Raw genomic sequence first — 19,038 nt, forward strand, 5'->3', positions numbered from 1 at the left:
AGTGAGCCGACATCACACCATTGCACTCCAGCCTGGGTGACGAGTGAGACTCCCTGTCAAATAAAAAAAAATAAAAAAAAAAAAAAAAAAAAAAAGAAATATTCTGAGGCTTTAGATAATTGATTGTTCCAAACAGATTTCTTTACACTTTCAAAGTTGGGTCCACTGTGCTGTCTTAAGGCAAGTGTGATTGGGCTTTACTTTCCTTGGCTTCTGCTCCTTGGCACTGATACCTGTGTGAGCTGCTGTAATTCTCATTTAGTCTTCAGAGAGAAGAAATATTACTCATGTGAACTTTTCTACTTTCCTTCCAGCTCCCTCCTCCAACTTGCCAAAGAGGATTCTGGTTTTTCCCCTTCATTCCTTATGCTAATTTGCAATATGTTTCTCCTTGATCAGGCTTGAAAAATGCAGTAAAGGTCTTATGTAACAATGTAATCTAGATCTCAATTTTAAATGATAACTGAAATTCTTCATACGTTTGGAAACTAAGAAATGCACTTGTAAATAATCCATAGGTCAAAGAAGAAATAATAATGAAAAATAAGTACATTTTGAACTAGATAGAGGAAAAATACCACACATCAAAATGCAGTGCAGCTAAAATAGTACTTAGAGGACAATGCATAGTCTTCAATTTGTATATTGTACAAGTACTTGGCTTACTCTGGGATTGCTTTCTGGAATTTTACCATGATTTTTTTTTTTAACTTTGATGTCCTTTGTAGCCAAACTTAGAGCTCCTGCTGGTCTGTGTTACCCAGGAGTATCACACATTTCTGTCTCCCAGGGTTACTCAGCTGCCGCAAGGAACAAGGCAGGTTCTATGACCATCTCCTGAGGCGCTGTGTCAGCTGTGCCTCCATCTGTGGACAGCACCCTAAGCAATGTGCATTCCTCTGTGAGAACAAGCTCAGGAGCCCAGTGAACCTCCCACCAGAGCTCAGGAGACAGAGGAATGGAGAAGTTGAAAACAATTCAGACCAAGGATTGGAGCACAGAGGCTCAGAAGCAAGTCCAGGTAAGCTATCTGAGGCAAACCTGCATGATGCCACTCAGGGTCAGAAAGAATGGGAAGCCTGATGCCAGGCCTAGAACAGGAGAGTCCACAATGCATGAAGCCCAGAGTCCAAGCAAATGGCCAGAAGCCAGGGAGGTCATCCCAGATAAAAAAAAACAATGCAGGCAACATTTCCAGAAGCCTGTGGGCAAGAAGAAAGCAGGAGAAAGGACCTGCCATGTGAGTAAGAACCTTGCACTGGAAGCTGCTGAGGCGGTGTGAGTTCTTAAAGCATAGGCACAATCAAGCAGGAGACCCATCTGTGTGCGCACCTGAGTAACAGCCACCGCCTGCCCTCTGCCAGTGCTGCAGACTCCATTTATTTCTATTCTTATTTTATTTATAATTTCAACTTTTATTTTAGATCTGGGAGTGCACATGTAGATTTGTTACATGGGTATGTTACCTGATGCTGAAGTCTGGGGTACAAATGGTCTTGTCACCCAGGTAGTGGGCATAGTACCCGACAGGTAGTTTTCCAGCCCTTGTCCGCTCTCTTCCTCCCCCCTCTAGTAGGCCCCAGTGTCTGTTGTTTCTATCTTGATGTCCATCGGTATGCAATGCTCAGCATTCCACTTATAAGTGAGAGCATTTGGTATTTTCTGCTCCTGCGTTAATCCACTTTGGATAACAGCCTCCAGCTGCATCCATGTTGCTGCAAAGAACATGATTTTTTTCTTTGTATGGCTGTATAGTATTCCATGGTGTATATGTACCACATTTTCTTTATCCATTCCGCCATTGATGGGCACCTAGGTTGATTCCATGTCTGCTATTGTGCTTAGTGCTGTAATGAACATACATGTGTGGTTTCTTTGGTTTTTTTTCCTTGGGATACATACCCAGTAATGGGATTGCTGTGCTGAATGGTAACTCTGTTTTAAATTCTCTGGGGAATCTCCAGACTGCTTTCTACAGTGGTTGAACTAATTTACATTCCACCAACAGTGCATAAGCGTTCCCTTTTCTCTGTAGCCTCGCCAGCAACAGCCATTCTTACTGGTGTGAGACGGTCCCTCACTGCGGTTTTGATTTGCGTTTCTCTGATGATCAGTGATGTTGAGCATTTTCTCATGTTTGTTGGCTGCTTGCATTCTTCTTTTGAAAAGTGTCTGTTCATGTCTTCTGCCCACTTTTTAATGCAGTTATTTGGTTTTTGCCTTTTGAATTGTTTAACTTCCTCATATATTAAGGATATTAGACCTTCACTGGGTGCGTATTTTCTCTCATTCTGTAGGTTGCCTGTTTACACTGTTGATAGTTTGTTTTGTGGTGCAGAAGCTCTTTAATTAGGTCACACTTGTCAATTTTGGGTTTTGTTGCAGTTGCCCTTGAGGACTTAGTCACAAATTCTTTCCCAGGATCAATACCCAGAATGGTATTTTCTGGGATTTCTCTAGGACTCTCACAGTTTAGGGTCTTCGTTTAAATCTCAAATCCATCTTGCATGTATGTTCTTCAGGGATGTCGGCCTGTAGTTTTCTTTTGTGCTGTTGTGTCTTTGCCAGGTTTTGATGCCAGAGTGAAGCTGGCTTTGCAGAATGAGTTAAAGAGGAGTCCCTACTCCTCTTTGGTTTTTTGGAATAGTTTCAGTAGAATTGGTACCAGCTCTTCTTTGTGCGTCTGGTGGAATCTGGCTGTGAATCCATCAGATTTCACTTAGAGGCAAGGGAGGGGAGGTTTCCTAAGAATGAGAAGGCAAAGGTATTGCTAAAAAAGTTTATGTGGTTCATTAGACATTACCAGAGGAAAAACATATTGTAAAAAGAAAAGACCTGGCACAGTGGCTCACGCCTGTAATCCCAGCACTTTGGGAGGCCAAGATGGGCCAATCACTTGAGGACAGGAGTCCAAGATCAGCCTGATCAACAAGCGGAGACCCCACCTGTACCAAAAATACAAAAATTAGCCAGATATGGTGGTGCGCACCGGTAGTCCCAGCTACTTGGGAGGCTAAGGCAGGAAAATTGTTTGAACTCAAGAGGTGGAGGTTGCAGTGAGCCGAGATCATGCCACTGCACTCTAGCCTGAGGACAAAGTGAGACTGTGTCTCAAAAAAATAAAAATTAAAAAGAATAAAACATAAATAAAGAAAACGAAAAAACTTATGGCTGGAGATGGCCACTTCGGACATGGGAAGAAGTTTCCTGTTGAGCTGGGCATCTGCTAAGTGTCAGGCATCGGAGAGGATCTAATTAATCCTCCCAGCAAACACCTCTTGGTGCACCTGCCCTGCTCTGTGCCATCAGAAAGGATGAGAGGGGGATGCCGTGTGGATCCATAAACACTAGTGATGGCATTTGCCCTGCTCTTGGCCAGTCCAGGAGAAACAGCAGGCCTGCTCTTCTCAGGGGGCTGATGGGATCCTTTCCTTTGTCGTGACTTTCCTGTGATAACATTGTTTCCATGAGGCCAGGCCTCAGGGCCCAGGTCCCAAGGACAGAGCCTATGTGCCTGATGATGAGGTTGCCCAGCACCCCATTGTCCCTACTTAGCCTGGCATCTCCAGCTCTACAGCCAGTTAGCTGCTGCTGCATAACAAGCCATCCCCAATGCGGGGAGGTGTGCTTCCTCCTGAGTCGGGGGTTTGGCTGGACTCAGCTGTGCCCGGCTGGCTCTGCTCCATGTGCCTCTCATCCTCCTGGGACCAGTGGGCTGGCCACATGTGTCCGTCTCATGATGATACAGGAGCGCAGCAGACAGGAGCACGCAGCCTCTCCCACCCATCCTGGGAACTTGCATTTCATCACCTCCGCTGCATCTCTTTCCAATCACAGTGCCAGAGGATTCAGGGGAGGGGAAACAGACGCCACCCCTTGGTGGCCAGAGCAAGCATGGGGAGGGGGGAATTTGTAGCCATGGTGAATTCCAAGGCTGTTTTTAATCTAACACAGCCTCTCCTGAGCGGAAGCGCAGATTCACATGGAGGGGGTGTAGATACAGAGGAGCTGACGAGCTCAGCCACAGACGTGAGTGGCCATGACTGCCGCCCTGGTGTCTGGCCACCCTCATGCTTTCCCTGCATCCAGTGAGGCATTTGAAACTTCCCGCCAAACTGGAACCTTGCCCACCTCCGATACAATAGACGCTCCTTCGGGTCGTTCCTACCTACCTCACAGATGGAGAGGCAGTCTCAAATTTGGAGTGACTTGCTGGGAGTCACACAGTGAGTGCATGGCTGAGCCAGGATTTGAGCACAGTCTGGGGGTTCCAAAGTTTGCCCTCTCTGCAATAGCAAAATGACCCAGAGTAGCATCCACAAGACTATTGCTCCTTGTGGGGTGAACTATCACCCGTGGGACAAGGTGTGTCCGCCAGCCAAGCCCCCTTCCCAGAGGGCGCTGGGCAGAACCTCGGAGCCTCATCTTAGCTCCAGGGATGGAGCCCCAGGCTGTGAGCATTGGAGGCCATGTGAGGACGTGTTGGTGCCACTGGGATCGGCATTACCACGCTTCACCCTGCCTCAGCTGCAACACTTCTGCTGTGGCGCAGCTTTCAGTGGCTCCGTGACTGTCGCTGTGCACTGCCCTGCCCTGCACCTCTCCAGGGGCCCAGGGCTAAGGTCTGTTTTGCTCTGTCCTCTGATGCCTGCATGGGCTGGTGAGGAAGGAAGGGAGTTTGCTGTGGACCGCAAACAGGAAATACAGAGCTACATGGCCAGGGGAGGGACCCAGAGGTGGACCTATTTGAGGACAGGGAGCAGAGGACACCATGTAACCAAGTTGTCCAGCTGCACACAGTGGAAGAGCTGACCTGTCCTCTGTCCGCTTCGTGGGCACCCTGAATTCTGCTGCCCCTCTCCAGCCCTGCCAGACCCCACCTCACCCCACTCCAGGTTTCTCCTGCATCGCATTCAGAACTGCCACTCCTTAGTGGGACCCAGGACCGTGGCGGGCTTGCTGTGCGTGGGGAGGGGAGCGAACGAGGCAGGTCCTATCTCAGACCCGTGGTGCTCACTGTCCTGTGAAAGGTCAGGCAGTGGACAGGCTGGGCAGATGACACATTCCTCTTACTGCACCGGGGCCACGTAACCCAGCCTCAGGGGAGACAGAGACAAGGAGGGCTTCCCCGAGGAGGAGCTTTAGTGCAGGCTGGGCTGGGGTGTGGAGTGCGTAGCCAGACCCCTAGTTATGTCCCTCAAAAGCTGTGTGGTCTGGAGTGAGCTACCGACCCTCTCTGAGCCTCAGTTCTGTGAGGCTGTTGTTCACCTTCACAGAGTCACTGTGAGGATGATTTGGGAGAATACATTTTGGGGGAGCACGTGCTCTGTGCACTGGAATTGCTCATTCGAAAAGCAACCATGTTGAAGCCACACAGTGGGAATAGGGTTCCAGGCAGGGGCAACAGCATGTACAGGTGCTGCTAGGGGCAGGGAGGTTGTGAGGGGCTCTGTGCTGGAGGCTGGGCTAAATCCCTTCTCCGGGGCTCCCAGCCTGTGGGAATGTGGTGGTCACTCCACAAAAGCAGGAGGGACCCCACCCCAGATCTAATTTGAAGGTAGAGGCTGACAGCTCCCCATGCTCACCAAGAGGACATGGAAAGCCCTGCAGCTCACACATGGGGCTTCGTGGGGAGAGCAGGGCAGGCTCCCAAGCTGGACTGAAAATAGCCAGAGATGTTGAGCAGCAGAGGAGACTGGTGTGGTTTCTGTTGCAGCGACTGCAGGCCGATGTGAGGCGCTCCCTGCCTGGGCCCCGGGGCAGGTGCAGGGAGTGTCTGCCTCTCCCGGAGGGGAGCAGGTGGCCCAGGGAGCCTGCCCCAGCAGGTGGGGTGCTCATCTGTCTGGCAGAGGAGGAGGAGCACCAAGGGCAGGAAACTGTCCCCCATGTGGGGGGGGCTGCAGAGGATTGAGTTGGGAAGAGCAAGCATTCAGGGGCGGCTGGAAATGGGACCAGGAGGGACCAGACAGCAGGTGACAGTGGGCCCCATGTGCCAGGCTGGGAGGCCAATGTCCTGCTGGGGGCAGGGGAAGCCATGGGAGGAGGGCATCAGAGCAGGGCTATGGGGAGAGTGCCCTGTTGCCCCCAGATGGTGATGATGGCAGCAGGGGCCCTGTGAGAGGCTATTTCTGGCAATAAGGGGAACCAGAGATGACAAGGACCTGGGAGGGGGACAGAGGGACAGCGTACTGGCATGAGATTGGAACTGGAGGGCGTGGCAATGGCCATGGAGCTGCTCAGCCTCAGTGTGCTACAGACACTGGGGGCGCCCATGACCACTTCTAGGAATAAGGTTCTGGAATGCATCAAAGTGCATAAGGTTAGGAAAAACCACTGGTGCTGAGATCTAAATATTGAACGTTCTGCGACATCAGAATTAACCTAGGTGCATCTGGGCTACTCGTGCCTTGCTGTCCCCACCTATAATGATCATAATGGCTCTGATGTCACAGGGCTCTTGTGGAGCCTCAGTGACTTGGGGTTTGCCAAGTGTGCAGAGCCCTGCCCAGGACTGAAGACCTGGCTGGGTGGGTACTGTCCTCGGACAGGCTGTATTTGTTTCCCAGGGCTGCTGGTGACAGTGTGCACATGCTGGATGCTTAAAACAACACAAACTGGCCGGGCGCAGTGGCTCACATCTGTAATCCCAGCACTTTGAGAGGCCAAGGTGTATGGCTCATGAGGTCAGGAGTTCGAGACCAGCCTGGCCAATATGGTGAAACCCCATCTCTAATAAAAATACAGAAATTAGCTGGGCATGGTGGCAGGCACCTGTAGTCCAAGCTACTCTGGAGGCTGAGGCAGGAGAATTGCTTGAACCCGGGAGGCAAAAGTTGCAGGGAGTCAAGATCATGCCACTACACTCCAGCCAGACAGAGTAAGACTCTGTCTAAAAAAATATATATATATATAAACTGATCCTCTGTCTTCTGGTCTGGAGGCCAGAAGTCAGATCCAAGCATCAGCAGGACCCCTCTCTCTGAAAGCTCCAGGCGAGGATTCTTCCCTGCATCCTCCAGCTTCTGGTGGCTACCCCAGGCATCTTCCATCTCTGCCTGTGTCTTCACGTGGCTTCTCTCCCATGCCTATGTCTCCTCCCTTCTCTTCTTGTAGAAGGACATTTGCCACTAGCTCTGGGGCCCACCTTAATCCAGGAGGATCTCATTTCCAGATCCTTATCTTCGTGTTGTGACTTTGCCTGGCTCTGTGGGGAGGTGGGGTCAGCTGGGCAGGTCTTCTGGTGCTCCTGCTTGGGGTATCTCCTGTAGATGGTGCTGCGATAGAGCCATTGGAGGCTCAGCTCTGATGCTGGGATGTTTGGACCTTGCTTCTCCTCCAGCTGATCTCAGGGCCCGCCCCTCTCCACTGGACTTCTCCAGTGGTGGCTCAGGGCTCCCAAGTGAGCAAACACCGAGGCTCTCAGGCCTTCTTGAGGCAGATGCCCAGAATGGCACAGCCTCACCCCGACGGCACTCTCCTGGATAGAATGAGTCCCAGCCCAGATAGTTCACAAGGGCATGGTATCAGGTGACTGTGCTCTGAGCATGGTCTCTGAACACTCAGATTTCAGAACCTCATGCTGAAACATTGAAACATGCACGAATGTTTGGTCTTCCTCCTTGAATCAATGCTGTTCATTTCTACCTAGTAACATCTTATAGCTGGGCATTCTGTCTGTGCTCTGAGGGTTGCCAGTGTCTCCCCTGCTGATGCCTCCAGGGCACTGTTTGCGTTTGATTCAGAATGTGTGGCACCAAGTTTGCAGGTCCTGGGGACTTTGCTTTCCTCCTTTAGGCCTCTCTGAGCTCTGGACAGCAGACATGAAGGCCAGCCACAGGCTGCTGGAATGACTCTAGCTCACCCTGAGTTCCCATCCCACCCCCGTAAATATCAGAGTGACACTTATGGCCCCTAAGAGTCCCGGCAGTTCTGTCCCTTTATGAGATTCCTGAATCTAGAGCATGTGTGCGGAAGAGGAACAGCGCCAGCCCTGGGGCCCCTGTGCAGCCTGCTGGCTTGGAGCACCAGCCTGGGAGTTGGTCACACTGGCTCCTGGGTGCAGGTCTGAGACTGGGAACAATATTGTAGACTCAGTTTTGCCATCTGTAAAAAGGAATGTGAATGGTGGGATGCTGTGCAGAGCCATCCAGCAGGTCCTCAAAAAATGAAACAAAGTCATCACGTGGCGAGACCAGCTCAGTCATGGAGACCCCAGCCCAGGCGGCGCTGAAGGAATTAAGTCAGACACAAGTTTACAGTGCAAAGTGGGCTCAGGGGGCTGACAGCATTCCAGCTGAGAGCCCAGAGCAGACTCTGACCACTTATTTATTCTTTGTGAACAAGTGATTATTTCTAACAAGCAGGTGTTCTATGTTTTTTCATAGAATAAAGATAAACTAGGCAGGCAGCTAGTGCCTGTTCACTACTAATTAAAGATAAACTAGAAAGCATTCTTTACGAGGGTGCATTGGGGCAGGGCCATGTATCCTGTGTTTTAAGAACTGGTTTAACTGTCACATGACACCTATCTATTGTTTACTTATTCTAGAATGCCCTGAGCAGTTTTCCGCCTGGGGACGGCTGGGTGTTCCTTGCCATCGTTTCTCAGTAAACAATATAACCCATCACACACATCAAGATTTGTTCTCATCATGTTTCCCTTTCTTTTCCTGCAAAGCTAGGTAACCAAACACAGCTTTATCTTAGTGAGCTCTTTCTCGAAGCATTCAGGATCCGCACCTGCAGACTACACAAAGAGAAATCAGACGAATTCAGAACACAATCATAACAGCCACCATAGCTCCTTCAGGTGTTTTTACCCAGGTCACTGGATGTAGGGCTGCCCATCCATCGGCAGCTCCCTCAAGCACTTCCGTTCCTGGAATTAAAGTTAAAAGTGCTTGAGAAACCTGAAAAACTTGTTCTTTTAATTTAAAAGTATCCAGAGATCAATTTCCAGCACGCGCTCTGAGGTGATGCTTTATTTTTTCCCAGTTATGCTGTCTTGTTATACGGATGAGGAGTAATACAGTAATCAGAAGTATTCCTATCACAATGTAACAGAATTCTGTATTCTAGACTGACTACTCTGTCCCCTAACCAGAGGACCGCTTGCCTAAGGCCATTAATCTGATTAGCTAGATTCTGATCTATTTTTGTTTGAGAATTCCACGGCAAAGTGGAGTGCCTTTGCCAATTGTTGACAAACTCAGCGTTTTGTTTGGAGGAGCGCAAGACTACTCCGGCCACAGCTGCTGTGGGCATGACTGCAATCAGACCCATACTAACTAAAATTAAAGTTGCAATAAATCTTCAGGTACATTTTAAAACCTTTTGGAAAATGTCAGTAAGAATGTGCACTGAGGGAGACACTTCCCAGGGAGGAGACAGATTTACAAGTAGCCAGATTCCCTCTCGGGCTCTAACTAACGATATATATAGATCGATGAGAGTTGAACAGAGAAGGATTAATGCAAGAAAACACTCTACAGTTTTGACATGCTGCTTCGGAGTTAACGAAGTTAATTTGTAGTTCTCCTACCCCTGCCAGGTAAGGAGGTTTAACACAGCTCCCAATCCATATAGTTTTGTTTCTTAAAAACTCCCAGGGATGAGAATTAGAATCCAATCCTCTACTATACTTTCCTTCCCAGACCTTGATTGGTTTTAAAGCCATAAACATCTTCCAAAGCTCTCTTTGTTCAGTTCCCAATCTTGGCCAAATCATTCTTGATCGTGGTCTTGCCCTATCCCCATTTCTCCAAATAATAGGGGCATTTGTCTCAGTGCATATTGACTCAGAACAGTTATTATGTTCTACCTGCCGCCGAAGTGATTCCGTGTCACAACAAGAGGGCTGACAGGTGCAATTAATGCTAACTATCCCCTTAGGGGCTCAATCAATAACAATTCCATGGAAATCATTGTACAGCAGTTGAGCCTCTGCCAAAACACAATCTTCCCAGATTAATATTTTTAAGTTAGAGGGCCACTCTTTTTTTTTTTTTTTTTTTGAGGCAGAGTCTTGCTCTGTTGCCAGGCACCAGGCTGGAGTGCAGTGACACAATCATAGCTCACTGCAACCTCCGCCTCCCAAATTCAAGCAATTCTCCTGCCTCAGCCTCTCGAGTAGCTGCAATGCCACCATGCCCAGCTAATTTTTTATTTTTACTAGAGACAGGCTTTCACCATGTTGGCCAGGATGGTCTCGATCACTTGACCTCGTGATCCGCCCACCACAGCCTCCAAAGTGCTGGGATTATAGGTGTGAGCCACCGCGCCCAGCTAGAGGACCACTCTTTATTTTGTCTGCATGTAGGTTTTGGGAAGCAAAACGTAACTTTTATTTCCTGAATTATTATAAAAAATACTAAAGCCAGAGATCATATGTAACTGAGCTCAAGTGTGACTTTTTGCAGGTATTATGGCTAGCCATGCTTGAATTTTTGCTTTTAAACATCCTTCCGCTTCTGCTAGGCATATAGGTAGATGTTCAAAGCTGAGAGATTCATCAAAGTACCTTCTTCTTGAGGATGAGATGGGCCCTGATTATCTACTGGCTCCAGCATCCACAAGCTCTCATTAGTGTATACATCTAAGGGGGGATCTAACCATATCACAGATCGCAACAAAGGATCCAATATGTAAAATTTCCTTTCACTTCTGCCCCAGCTCCAGGAATTCTCACTGCAGTGGTGATAACCGCCATCACAGCCACCATCAAATTACTTAGAGCTACAGGCTGCCCTGCTTTGAGGTTTTGTCTGCAATCCTTTTTTATATGTCCCCTTTTTCTACAGTTAAGCTCCAGGGAAAGGCATACCTCCTTCGTTTATTTTTAAACCTGCCATGACTTGTGCTAATAAAATAGCTTTGTGCAAATTTCCTCCAGTATCATCACAAGCTTTAATGTACTCCATCAAATGAGCCTTTCCTAGGCCAGGCGCGGTGGCTCAAGCCTGTAATCCCAGCACTTTGGGAGGCCGAGGCGGGTGGATCACAAGGTCAAGAGATCGAGACCATCCTGGTCAACATGGTGAAACCCAGGAGGCGGAGGTTGCGGTGAGCCGAGATCGCGCCATTGCACTCCAGCCTGGGTAACAAGAGCAAAACTCTGTCTCAAAAAAAAAAAAAAGAGCCTTTCCTTTAATAGGTCATATGGCAGCCTGACATTCTGCATTTGTGTTGTCAAATGCTCGCAACTGTGGCACTATGTCCTGACCTTCTGTGTCTGCGATTGCCTTTCTTACTGCTTCTTGTAGTCTAGCTATGAAGCCTGCATATGGCTCCTTTGGCCCTTGTCTCACTGTGCTAAAAGATGGAAATTTTTTACCTCCCAACGTAATCTTTTTCCAGGCTCTTAAACACACCTTCCTAACCTGCTCTATGGTCAAATCAGCCATAGCAACCTGTGCACGTAAGGAGCCCATGCCCTGATTCCTGTGAGCTGTTCTGCAGTAATTTTCATTGGAGGCTGAGCATTGGCATTCATATTAGCTTGAATATTAGCCTTGTCAGCCCACCAGGTCCTAAACTGTAGGAAATGAGAAGGAAACAGGCAAGCTCGAGTTACTGTCCCAGTCAGCAGAAATTAACCTATTAGAGGCGGCCACATTTTTTAACAGGCCCATAACAAACGAAGATCCCGGGCCATATTGGCTAATCGCTTGTTTAAATTCTTTTAAAAGTTTACATGGAAAAGGCTCAAGTGTTACCTGAAACTGTCCTTGTTGATTTGGGGGGGTGTATTGTAATAGGAAACTGCCAAGCCTCTGCATCTCCATCCCTGCGAGCCTGTTGTATTCCAGCCTGTATAGACCCAATCCACGGGGGGATCTAACCACGTCATAGGTCGCAACAAAGGAGGAAAAGGAACATATGCCCCATGTGTAGTTTCCCAATTACTGCTGTGGAGGGCGTAAATACTACCACTGGAGCAGCAAATTTCACTTTAGAAACAGCCTCTGATTCCTCTAACGGAGGAATGTCAGGTGGATCTAGCCACTCTTTGGTTAAACACTGAGGAGGGGCTGACAGACAAACTCCTTCTTTCTCCTCATTTTTTTTACTTTTTTCTTAACTGGGTTATCTTTAATTTCCTCATCCCAATTACATTCTCCTTCTTCCGCTGAGTCTTCCTCCTCATGATCAGTTCGAAATGGCTCTAATTCTGAATGCACTGTTGCCCAAACTGACCACACTGGAATAGGAATATCCTCAGCTCCTTCTTTACATGCCTTTTTTAGAATAGTACCCACTTTTTCCCATTCTTCTATATTCATAGTTCCCTGCTCAGGAAACCAGGGGCAATATCTTTCAACTGCATTAAAAAGCTGTGTTAAGCGGCTACGACTAACTTTAACTCCCCGTCTTCTAAGGAAATGATAAAGCAAGCTAAGATCAGCTTTGCCTGCCGGGCGCGGTGGCTCAAGCCTGTAATCCCAGCACTTTGGGAGGCCGAGGTGGGTAGATCACGAGGTCAAGAGATCGAGACAATCCTAGTCAACATGGTGAAACCCCATCTCTACTAAAAATACAAAAAATTAGCTGGGTGTGGTGGCGTGTGCCTGTAATCCCAGCTACTCAGGAGGCTGAGGCAGGAGAATTGCCTGAACCCAGGAGGCGGAGGTTGCGGTGAGCCAAGATCGCGCCATTGCACTCCAGCCTGGGTAACAAGAGTGAAACTCCGTCTCAAAAAAAAAAAAAAGATCAGCTTTGCATTTGCTTGAACCTTGTCCCGTTGTTACCCTGATGCTTCCAAGCTCCCCCTAATTTACCTGGGAGATTTTTTCAAGCGTTCTCGGGTGTCCTTCAGCTTAGATTAGTTTCTCCTTTCTCCATTGCTCAGGCAACTCTTCATCCTGGGTTTGATTTCCACTTTTGGGCGCCACTTACTGAGACCAGCATGGTCATGGAGACCCCAACTCAGGCGGCACTGAAGGAATTAAGAGTCAGACACAAGTTTACAGTGCAAAGTGGGCTCAGGGGGCTGACAGCATCCCCAGCTGAGAGCCCAAGCAGACTCTGACCCACGTATTTATTCACTTGTGAATATATTCAAGTGTGAACAAGTGATTATTTCTAACAAGCAGGTGTTCTATGTGTTTTCATAGAATAAAGATAAACTAGGCAGGCAGCTAGTGCCTGTTCACTACTATTTAAAAACAAACTAGAAAGCATTCTTTGCGAGGGAGCAATGGGGGCAGGGCCATGTATCCTGTGTTTTAAGAACTAGTTTAACTATTGCATGACATCTATCTATTGTTTACTTATTCTAGAACACCCTGAGCAGTTTTCCACCTGCGGACAGCTCGGTGTTCCTTGCCATCATTTCTCAGTAAACAATATAATTCATCACACACATCAAATTTTGTTCTCATCAGTCATGTGAATCAGCCATTATTTCTCCTAGCTATCCACCCAAGAAAACGGAAAACATCCATCCACTCAAACAGGTGGATGTGAATGTTCACAGCAGTGTCATGGACACAGAGGGACCACTATGGTTTGAGAGTAAAACAGGTGATGTTACACTAGTAAGACCAGGACAGCAGGTGCCAACCAGGAGGGCCTTGGGCAGCAGGGCACCTGGACGGCCTGTAACTCAGGACTTACGCCTCCAGGTTTGGATGCCAGAGACAGACTCAGCTTGGGCAAAAGCCCTCCCTTTGGAAGTTCTCCTTATCCCAATCTTTTCCCTGTCCCTGGAGTTAGGCATCCTCCAGGCTCTGGGTGGAAGGACAGATGAGCCACGTTTAACACAACACATCTAGAACAGTGAGTCCCACTTTGTGTCGGGCACTCCTTCACAGCATCCCCCTTAATCCTCCTGCTCTCTGTCTCAAAAAAAAAAAAAAATTGAAGGACAATTAACACCATTAAAAAAATCGAGGCAGAATTTGTATACCAGCAAATTTGCCATTTTGATGTGTACACCCAGTGGATTTTAGCACATCATAAGGTTATGCAGCCACAGCCACTGTCTAATTTGAGACCTTTTTTTTTTTTTGAGACAGAGTCTCACTCTGTTGCCCAGGCTGGAGTGCAGTGGTGTGATCTTGGCTCACTGCAAACTCCGCCTCCTGGGTTCAAGAGGTTCTTCTACCCCAGTCTCCTGAGTAGCTGGGACTACAGGTGCCTGCCACCATGCCCGGCTAATCTTTCATATTTTTAGTAGAGATGGGGTTAGCCAGGATGGTCTCGATCTCCTGACCTTGTGATCTGCCCGCCTCGGCCTCCCAAAGTGCTAGGATTACAGGCTGGCTTGAGCCACCGCGCCCAGCCCAAGACCATTTTTATTACCAAACAGAAACCCTGTCTCATCAGCAGACCACCAACAGTGGCTGGAAAATAGGAAAGAAAATGAATAGTTGCATCTATACTGACTCTGCAGCCATTTTTTCTTGTTATTCCCTAAACAACACAGTATAGCACCCATTTACGTGGCATCTATATTGTATTTGGTATTGTAAGTCATCTAGAGATGAATCTAATTGTACAGGAGGATGTGCATAGGTTATATGCAAATAAGAGGGCATCGTATATCAGGCCTCGGGCATCTGTGGATTCTGGTATCTGTGGGGGATCCTGGAACCAAACCCCATGGATACTATACCAAGGGACGACTCTAAACCCTCACCCAGGAAGGTTTCTCCCTGGAGGAAGGGCCCAGTTCAGGATGCACGGGGACATGCTCCCTGGAGCGCCGTCCATTCATCTGTTCGCCCATCAGCCCATCTCCGGTGCTGTCCCAGTTACAGCCTTAGCAAGTGGATGTCTCCATCCACTTGCTAAGGCTGTAACAAGAAGGCCCAGATCACGTTTCCAGCTTCGAGGTCTTGGGAAGCTGCTACCAGGATGGAGGAGTGAATCAACTTCCTCCAGGATCCAGAGAGCTTCCCAGCAGCCTCAGCGTCGGGAGAGGAGCCCAGCAGCAGGGTGGGTCAGACGCATGTGGATTGCGGGAGCCTAATGAGGGGAAGAGGAGAAGGCACTGCAGAGGGGTCTCCCGCTGTCTTGCAGCTCTCCCAGGGCAGAAGCTGAGTGCGGATCAGCTGGCCCTGGTCTACAGCACGCTGGGGCTCTGCCTGTGTGCCGTCATCTGCTGCTTCCTGGTGGCGGTGGCCTGCTTCCTTAAGAAGAGGGGGGATCCCTGTTCCTGCCAGCCCCGCACAAGGCCCTGTCAAAGTCCGGCCAAGTCTTCCCAGGGTAAGTGCATGGAACTGGGGTCCTCGCCCATCTCGCTGCTTGGGTGATGAGCCTCGGGCCACCCCTCAGTCCTATCACTGCCCCTGCTTCTAGGCAGAGAGGCCCGGGGCTCATCCCTGTTACCTGCTGTAGCTTGATAAGATCAGGTTAAGATATCATGGAAGGCAGATACCTGGGAGAGTGGCACCCAGGAAGGGTGGGTGTGGGGTGCTGGCCTTCAGGCTTGCCTGAGCCTGAGGTCCTCGGGATGCAGGGCCATCAGGGCTAAGCACGGGAGGAGCGTCCCCTTGGTGGGCATGGCAGGCTTGGGGCTGGGCAGAAGTGAGAGCCAAGATTTGCCTGCCCACCCCTGTCCCAGCACAGGTTCTGGTCAGCAACTGGGGGACACTGACACTGGCCTGGGGGCATCCTAGGCTGGTGGGTGATTGCCCTCAGTTCCTGGGCCAGGGAGAGTACGGCAGCCCACACCATCACCCCTACCCCGGTGCAGGGCCAGACCTGGCCCACACCCTCCGCTCTCGCCTCTGCAGGTCACGCAGTGGAAGCCAGCAACCACATGGGCACATCCCCCGAGCCAGTGGAGACTTGCAGCTTCTGCTTCCCCGAATGCAGGGTGCCCACCCAAGAGAGCACGGTCACGCCTGAGACCCCTGACCCCACTTGCACTGGAGGGTGGGGATGCCACGCCAGGACCACAGTTCTGCAGCCCTGCCCGCATATCCCAGACAGCCACCTTGGCATCGTGTGTGTGCCTGACCAGGAGGGGGGCCCGGGTGCATCAATGGGGACATAAAGGGAAAGGATGAGGGAGACAGATGGAGAGAGGGGGAGAGAGAAAGAGAGATGAGGAGAGGGGAAAGAGCTAGGGAGAGAGATATGGGGAGAGAGAGACAGAGGAGGCAGAGGGAGAGAGACAGAGAGACAGAGAGGGAGAGAGACAGAGAGGGAAAGAGCCAGAGAGGCAGAGAGGCAGAGAGGCAGAGAGAGACAGAGCAGGAGGTCCAGGCGCTCTGGGTCCCAGTTTCCAGTGCAGCTGTTAGGTCGCCAGCACCGGACCACACGTGATAAAGTCCTGGTGCCTGCTGCTCTCAGCCCCCGAGAGCCCCTCCTCCTGGAGAATAAAACCTGTGGCGGCCCTTCCTCACTGGGTTTTGGTTGTGTCTAATGAACGGAGACGTCCCACCTATCACCTTCCTGGGCTCAAGTCTCCACCAAACACTGCGCCCTCGGTTTGGGAGGACCTGTGGTGCCCCCATCTCGCCAGGCTCACGAGCAAGCTTGTGACCTTAGGTTGGGCTCTAAGCAGCCGGGTACCCACTGGGGCTCTGCTTCTCTCTTTCTCTAAGAGGGAGAAAGAGACCAAAGAATGGTCTGCAGGGAGGGTGCCTGTGCAGACACCAGGGAACCAGAGGCTTCAGCTGTCCATTTCCTCACAGACACACATTCCCTTCCGTGCCTCCGTAGTGAAGGCATGAAGCACAGCGTGTGTGACTGTGCAGGTGTGTGCATGCGTTTGTGTGTGTGTGTACATGCGTGTGTCTGTGCATGTGTGTATGTACGTGTGTGTGTTATGGGGGTGTGCAGTGGACAGGAAGGAGAGGGCAGCTCTAGCTCAAAGCTGCAAAAAAGATTGAAATTCCCTGGACCACAGCAAGAGAATGTTTTCATTTTCATCCACTTCTTATTAGCATTTACAGCTGTATCGTGAGTAGCACGTAAACCTTAAGTTCTTTAACTATTCTTAGAAGCATTTTCACGGTAAGATAAATCCATAATAATGTACACTGAATTATGCACCCTGCACCCTCCAAAATTACCTTGCATACCTACACTCACCAAGCGATCCCACATCGCACCTCAGGAGGTATAGACAGGAAGCCAGGGGCTCCATCGCTCATCCTGTCTTTTCACCATCCACCAGGCTGTGTGGGTCCACTAGGGCTGCCTTAAAGTACCACAGACTGGGCAGCTTCAGCAACAGAAACTCACTGTCTCACAGTCCTGGAGGCTGTAAGTTCACGATCAAGGTGTTGGCAGGAAAGCTTCCTTTCCGGGGCGGTGCAGTAAGGCTCTGTTCCAGGCCTCTCTCCGGGCGTGTAGGTGGCCTTCCTGTGTCTCATCACTCTGTCTAAATGTCCCCTTTTCATAAGGACACCAGTCATATTGAATTGGGCACCCCCTACTGACCCTGGTTTTCATTGTTAATTTATTTCAAGATCACATTCTCAAGCACTGGGGCTTAGGACATCAACACAGGAATTTCGGGGGACAAACTCGACCCATCACAAGGCCTTCCCCAAGGTCACCTCTGAGTCATTGTTGTCTACAGGCAAGTTGGCATCTAAAGAGTGTCTGTCCAAGACATGCATCTGGCCCGTGGTCCTGCCAGTCCACACGGCCAATGGTGAGACCAGGCAGCATTGTTTCCTCACCGCCGTGCCTCACACACACAGCTGCCTTTTTGTAACAAGGTGGACACAAACCCTGGCACTGGGCAGACGCTTGCTGGCTGTGGGCGAAGTGGCCCTACGTCAGTGTGCGGCAAAGACGCAGCTTAGAATGTTACGGCTTGTGGGTAAGGTGCAGATTTCTATTCCTTCCGATCTGTGGTTTCCAGATCTGCTCGTCTGAACTGAAGGGGCCCTGGAGGGTACCTCTGGAACAGCCGGTGTGTTAGGGGTGCTGAAAACACAGGGTGCCCAGGCTCAACCCCAGCTTCAACCACACAAATAATCTCGTGGTGCTTCTTTGTCAGTTTTTTAAATTGATCTTTTGTACTTTTTTTTTCTAGAGAGGGATCCTTTGGTAGAAAGAAAATTTGAAACTCTAAATACCGTCCACTTTATCCATGTACCATTGGTCCTACCCTCAAAATATATCCTGATTCCAGCCACTTGTCATGCCCTCTTTAATCTGACTTCCCATCATTTCTCACCTGGATTACTGTACCAGCCTCCCCACTGGCCTCCCCGCTGCCACCTGGCCCCCTCCCCAGGGCTCAGCAAGATTTTTCTGCAAAGGACCTGGTAGTAAGCATCTTGGGCTTGGCGGACCCTGCGGTCTTTGTTGTGCTTACTCAACAACTCCTCAGCTCTGCCGCCGCAGTCCCAAGACAGCCACAGACGAGAAATGAACACAGGGGAGGAACTGCGGCTCCAATAAACCTTCATTCACCACAAGGGGGGGGCTGCCTCTGGATTATGGGCCACAGTTTCCCATCCCCTGCCTGACTTCATGGCAACACTGACCTTAGTATTTATGCCTCTTAAAAACACGTGTAAGCCGAGTGCAGTGGCTCATGCCTGTAATCCTAACTCTAAGAGGCCGAGGCTGGAGGATTGCTTGGGGCCAGGAGGTCCAGACCAGCCTGGACCTTCTGTCTAGCAAGATCTCTTCTCTACAAGAAAACATTTCAAAAGCAACCAGGCATGGGGGCCCACACATGTAGTCCCAGCTATTCAGGAGGCTGAAGTGGGAGAATCGCTTGAGCCTGGGAAGTCAGGGCTGCAGTGAGCTGTGATTAGGCCACTGCACTTCAGCCCTGGTGAGAAAGTAAGACCCTGTCTCTTTCTCTGCGCGCGTGTGTGTGCGCGCGTGTGTGTGCATGTGTGTGTGCATGTGTGTAGTGTGTGTGTGTGTGCGCGTGCGTGCGTGTGTGTAGTGTGTGCGTGCGTGCATGCATGTGCATGTGTGTGCGCGCGCATGTGCGTGTGCGTGTGCATGTGTGTGCCTGTGTTTGTGTGCATATGCTTGTGTGTGTATGTGTGTGCGTGTGTGCGCATGTGCGTGTGGGTGTGTGTGTGTGGTGTGTGTGGGTTGTCTACAAGATAT

The 19,038-nt window shown here is 49.9% G+C and overlaps 1 protein-coding gene across 1 annotated transcript in view; it reads left to right on the forward strand.

Moving 5' to 3' along the window:
- The window catches only part of TNFRSF13B (TNF receptor superfamily member 13B), a 42,789-nt gene extending 26,435 nt beyond the window's left edge, over window positions 1-16,354 (forward strand). The window contains exons 2-4 of the mRNA XM_032270319.1: window positions 791-1,021; window positions 15,022-15,207; window positions 15,738-16,354. Coding sequence (XP_032126210.1) covers window positions 791-1,021; window positions 15,022-15,207; window positions 15,738-16,000 — 680 coding nt within the window. The 3' untranslated portion in view covers window positions 16,001-16,354. The remainder of the gene's footprint in view (window positions 1-790; window positions 1,022-15,021; window positions 15,208-15,737) is intronic.
- Window positions 16,355-19,038: the final 2,684 nt, after the last annotated feature.

The sequence above is a fragment of the Sapajus apella genome, unplaced genomic scaffold (genome assembly GCF_009761245.1).
Source record: "Sapajus apella isolate SASKATOON/1434 unplaced genomic scaffold, GSC_monkey_1.0 scaffold208, whole genome shotgun sequence".
NCBI classification, from domain to species: Eukaryota; Metazoa; Chordata; class Mammalia; order Primates; family Cebidae; genus Sapajus; species Sapajus apella.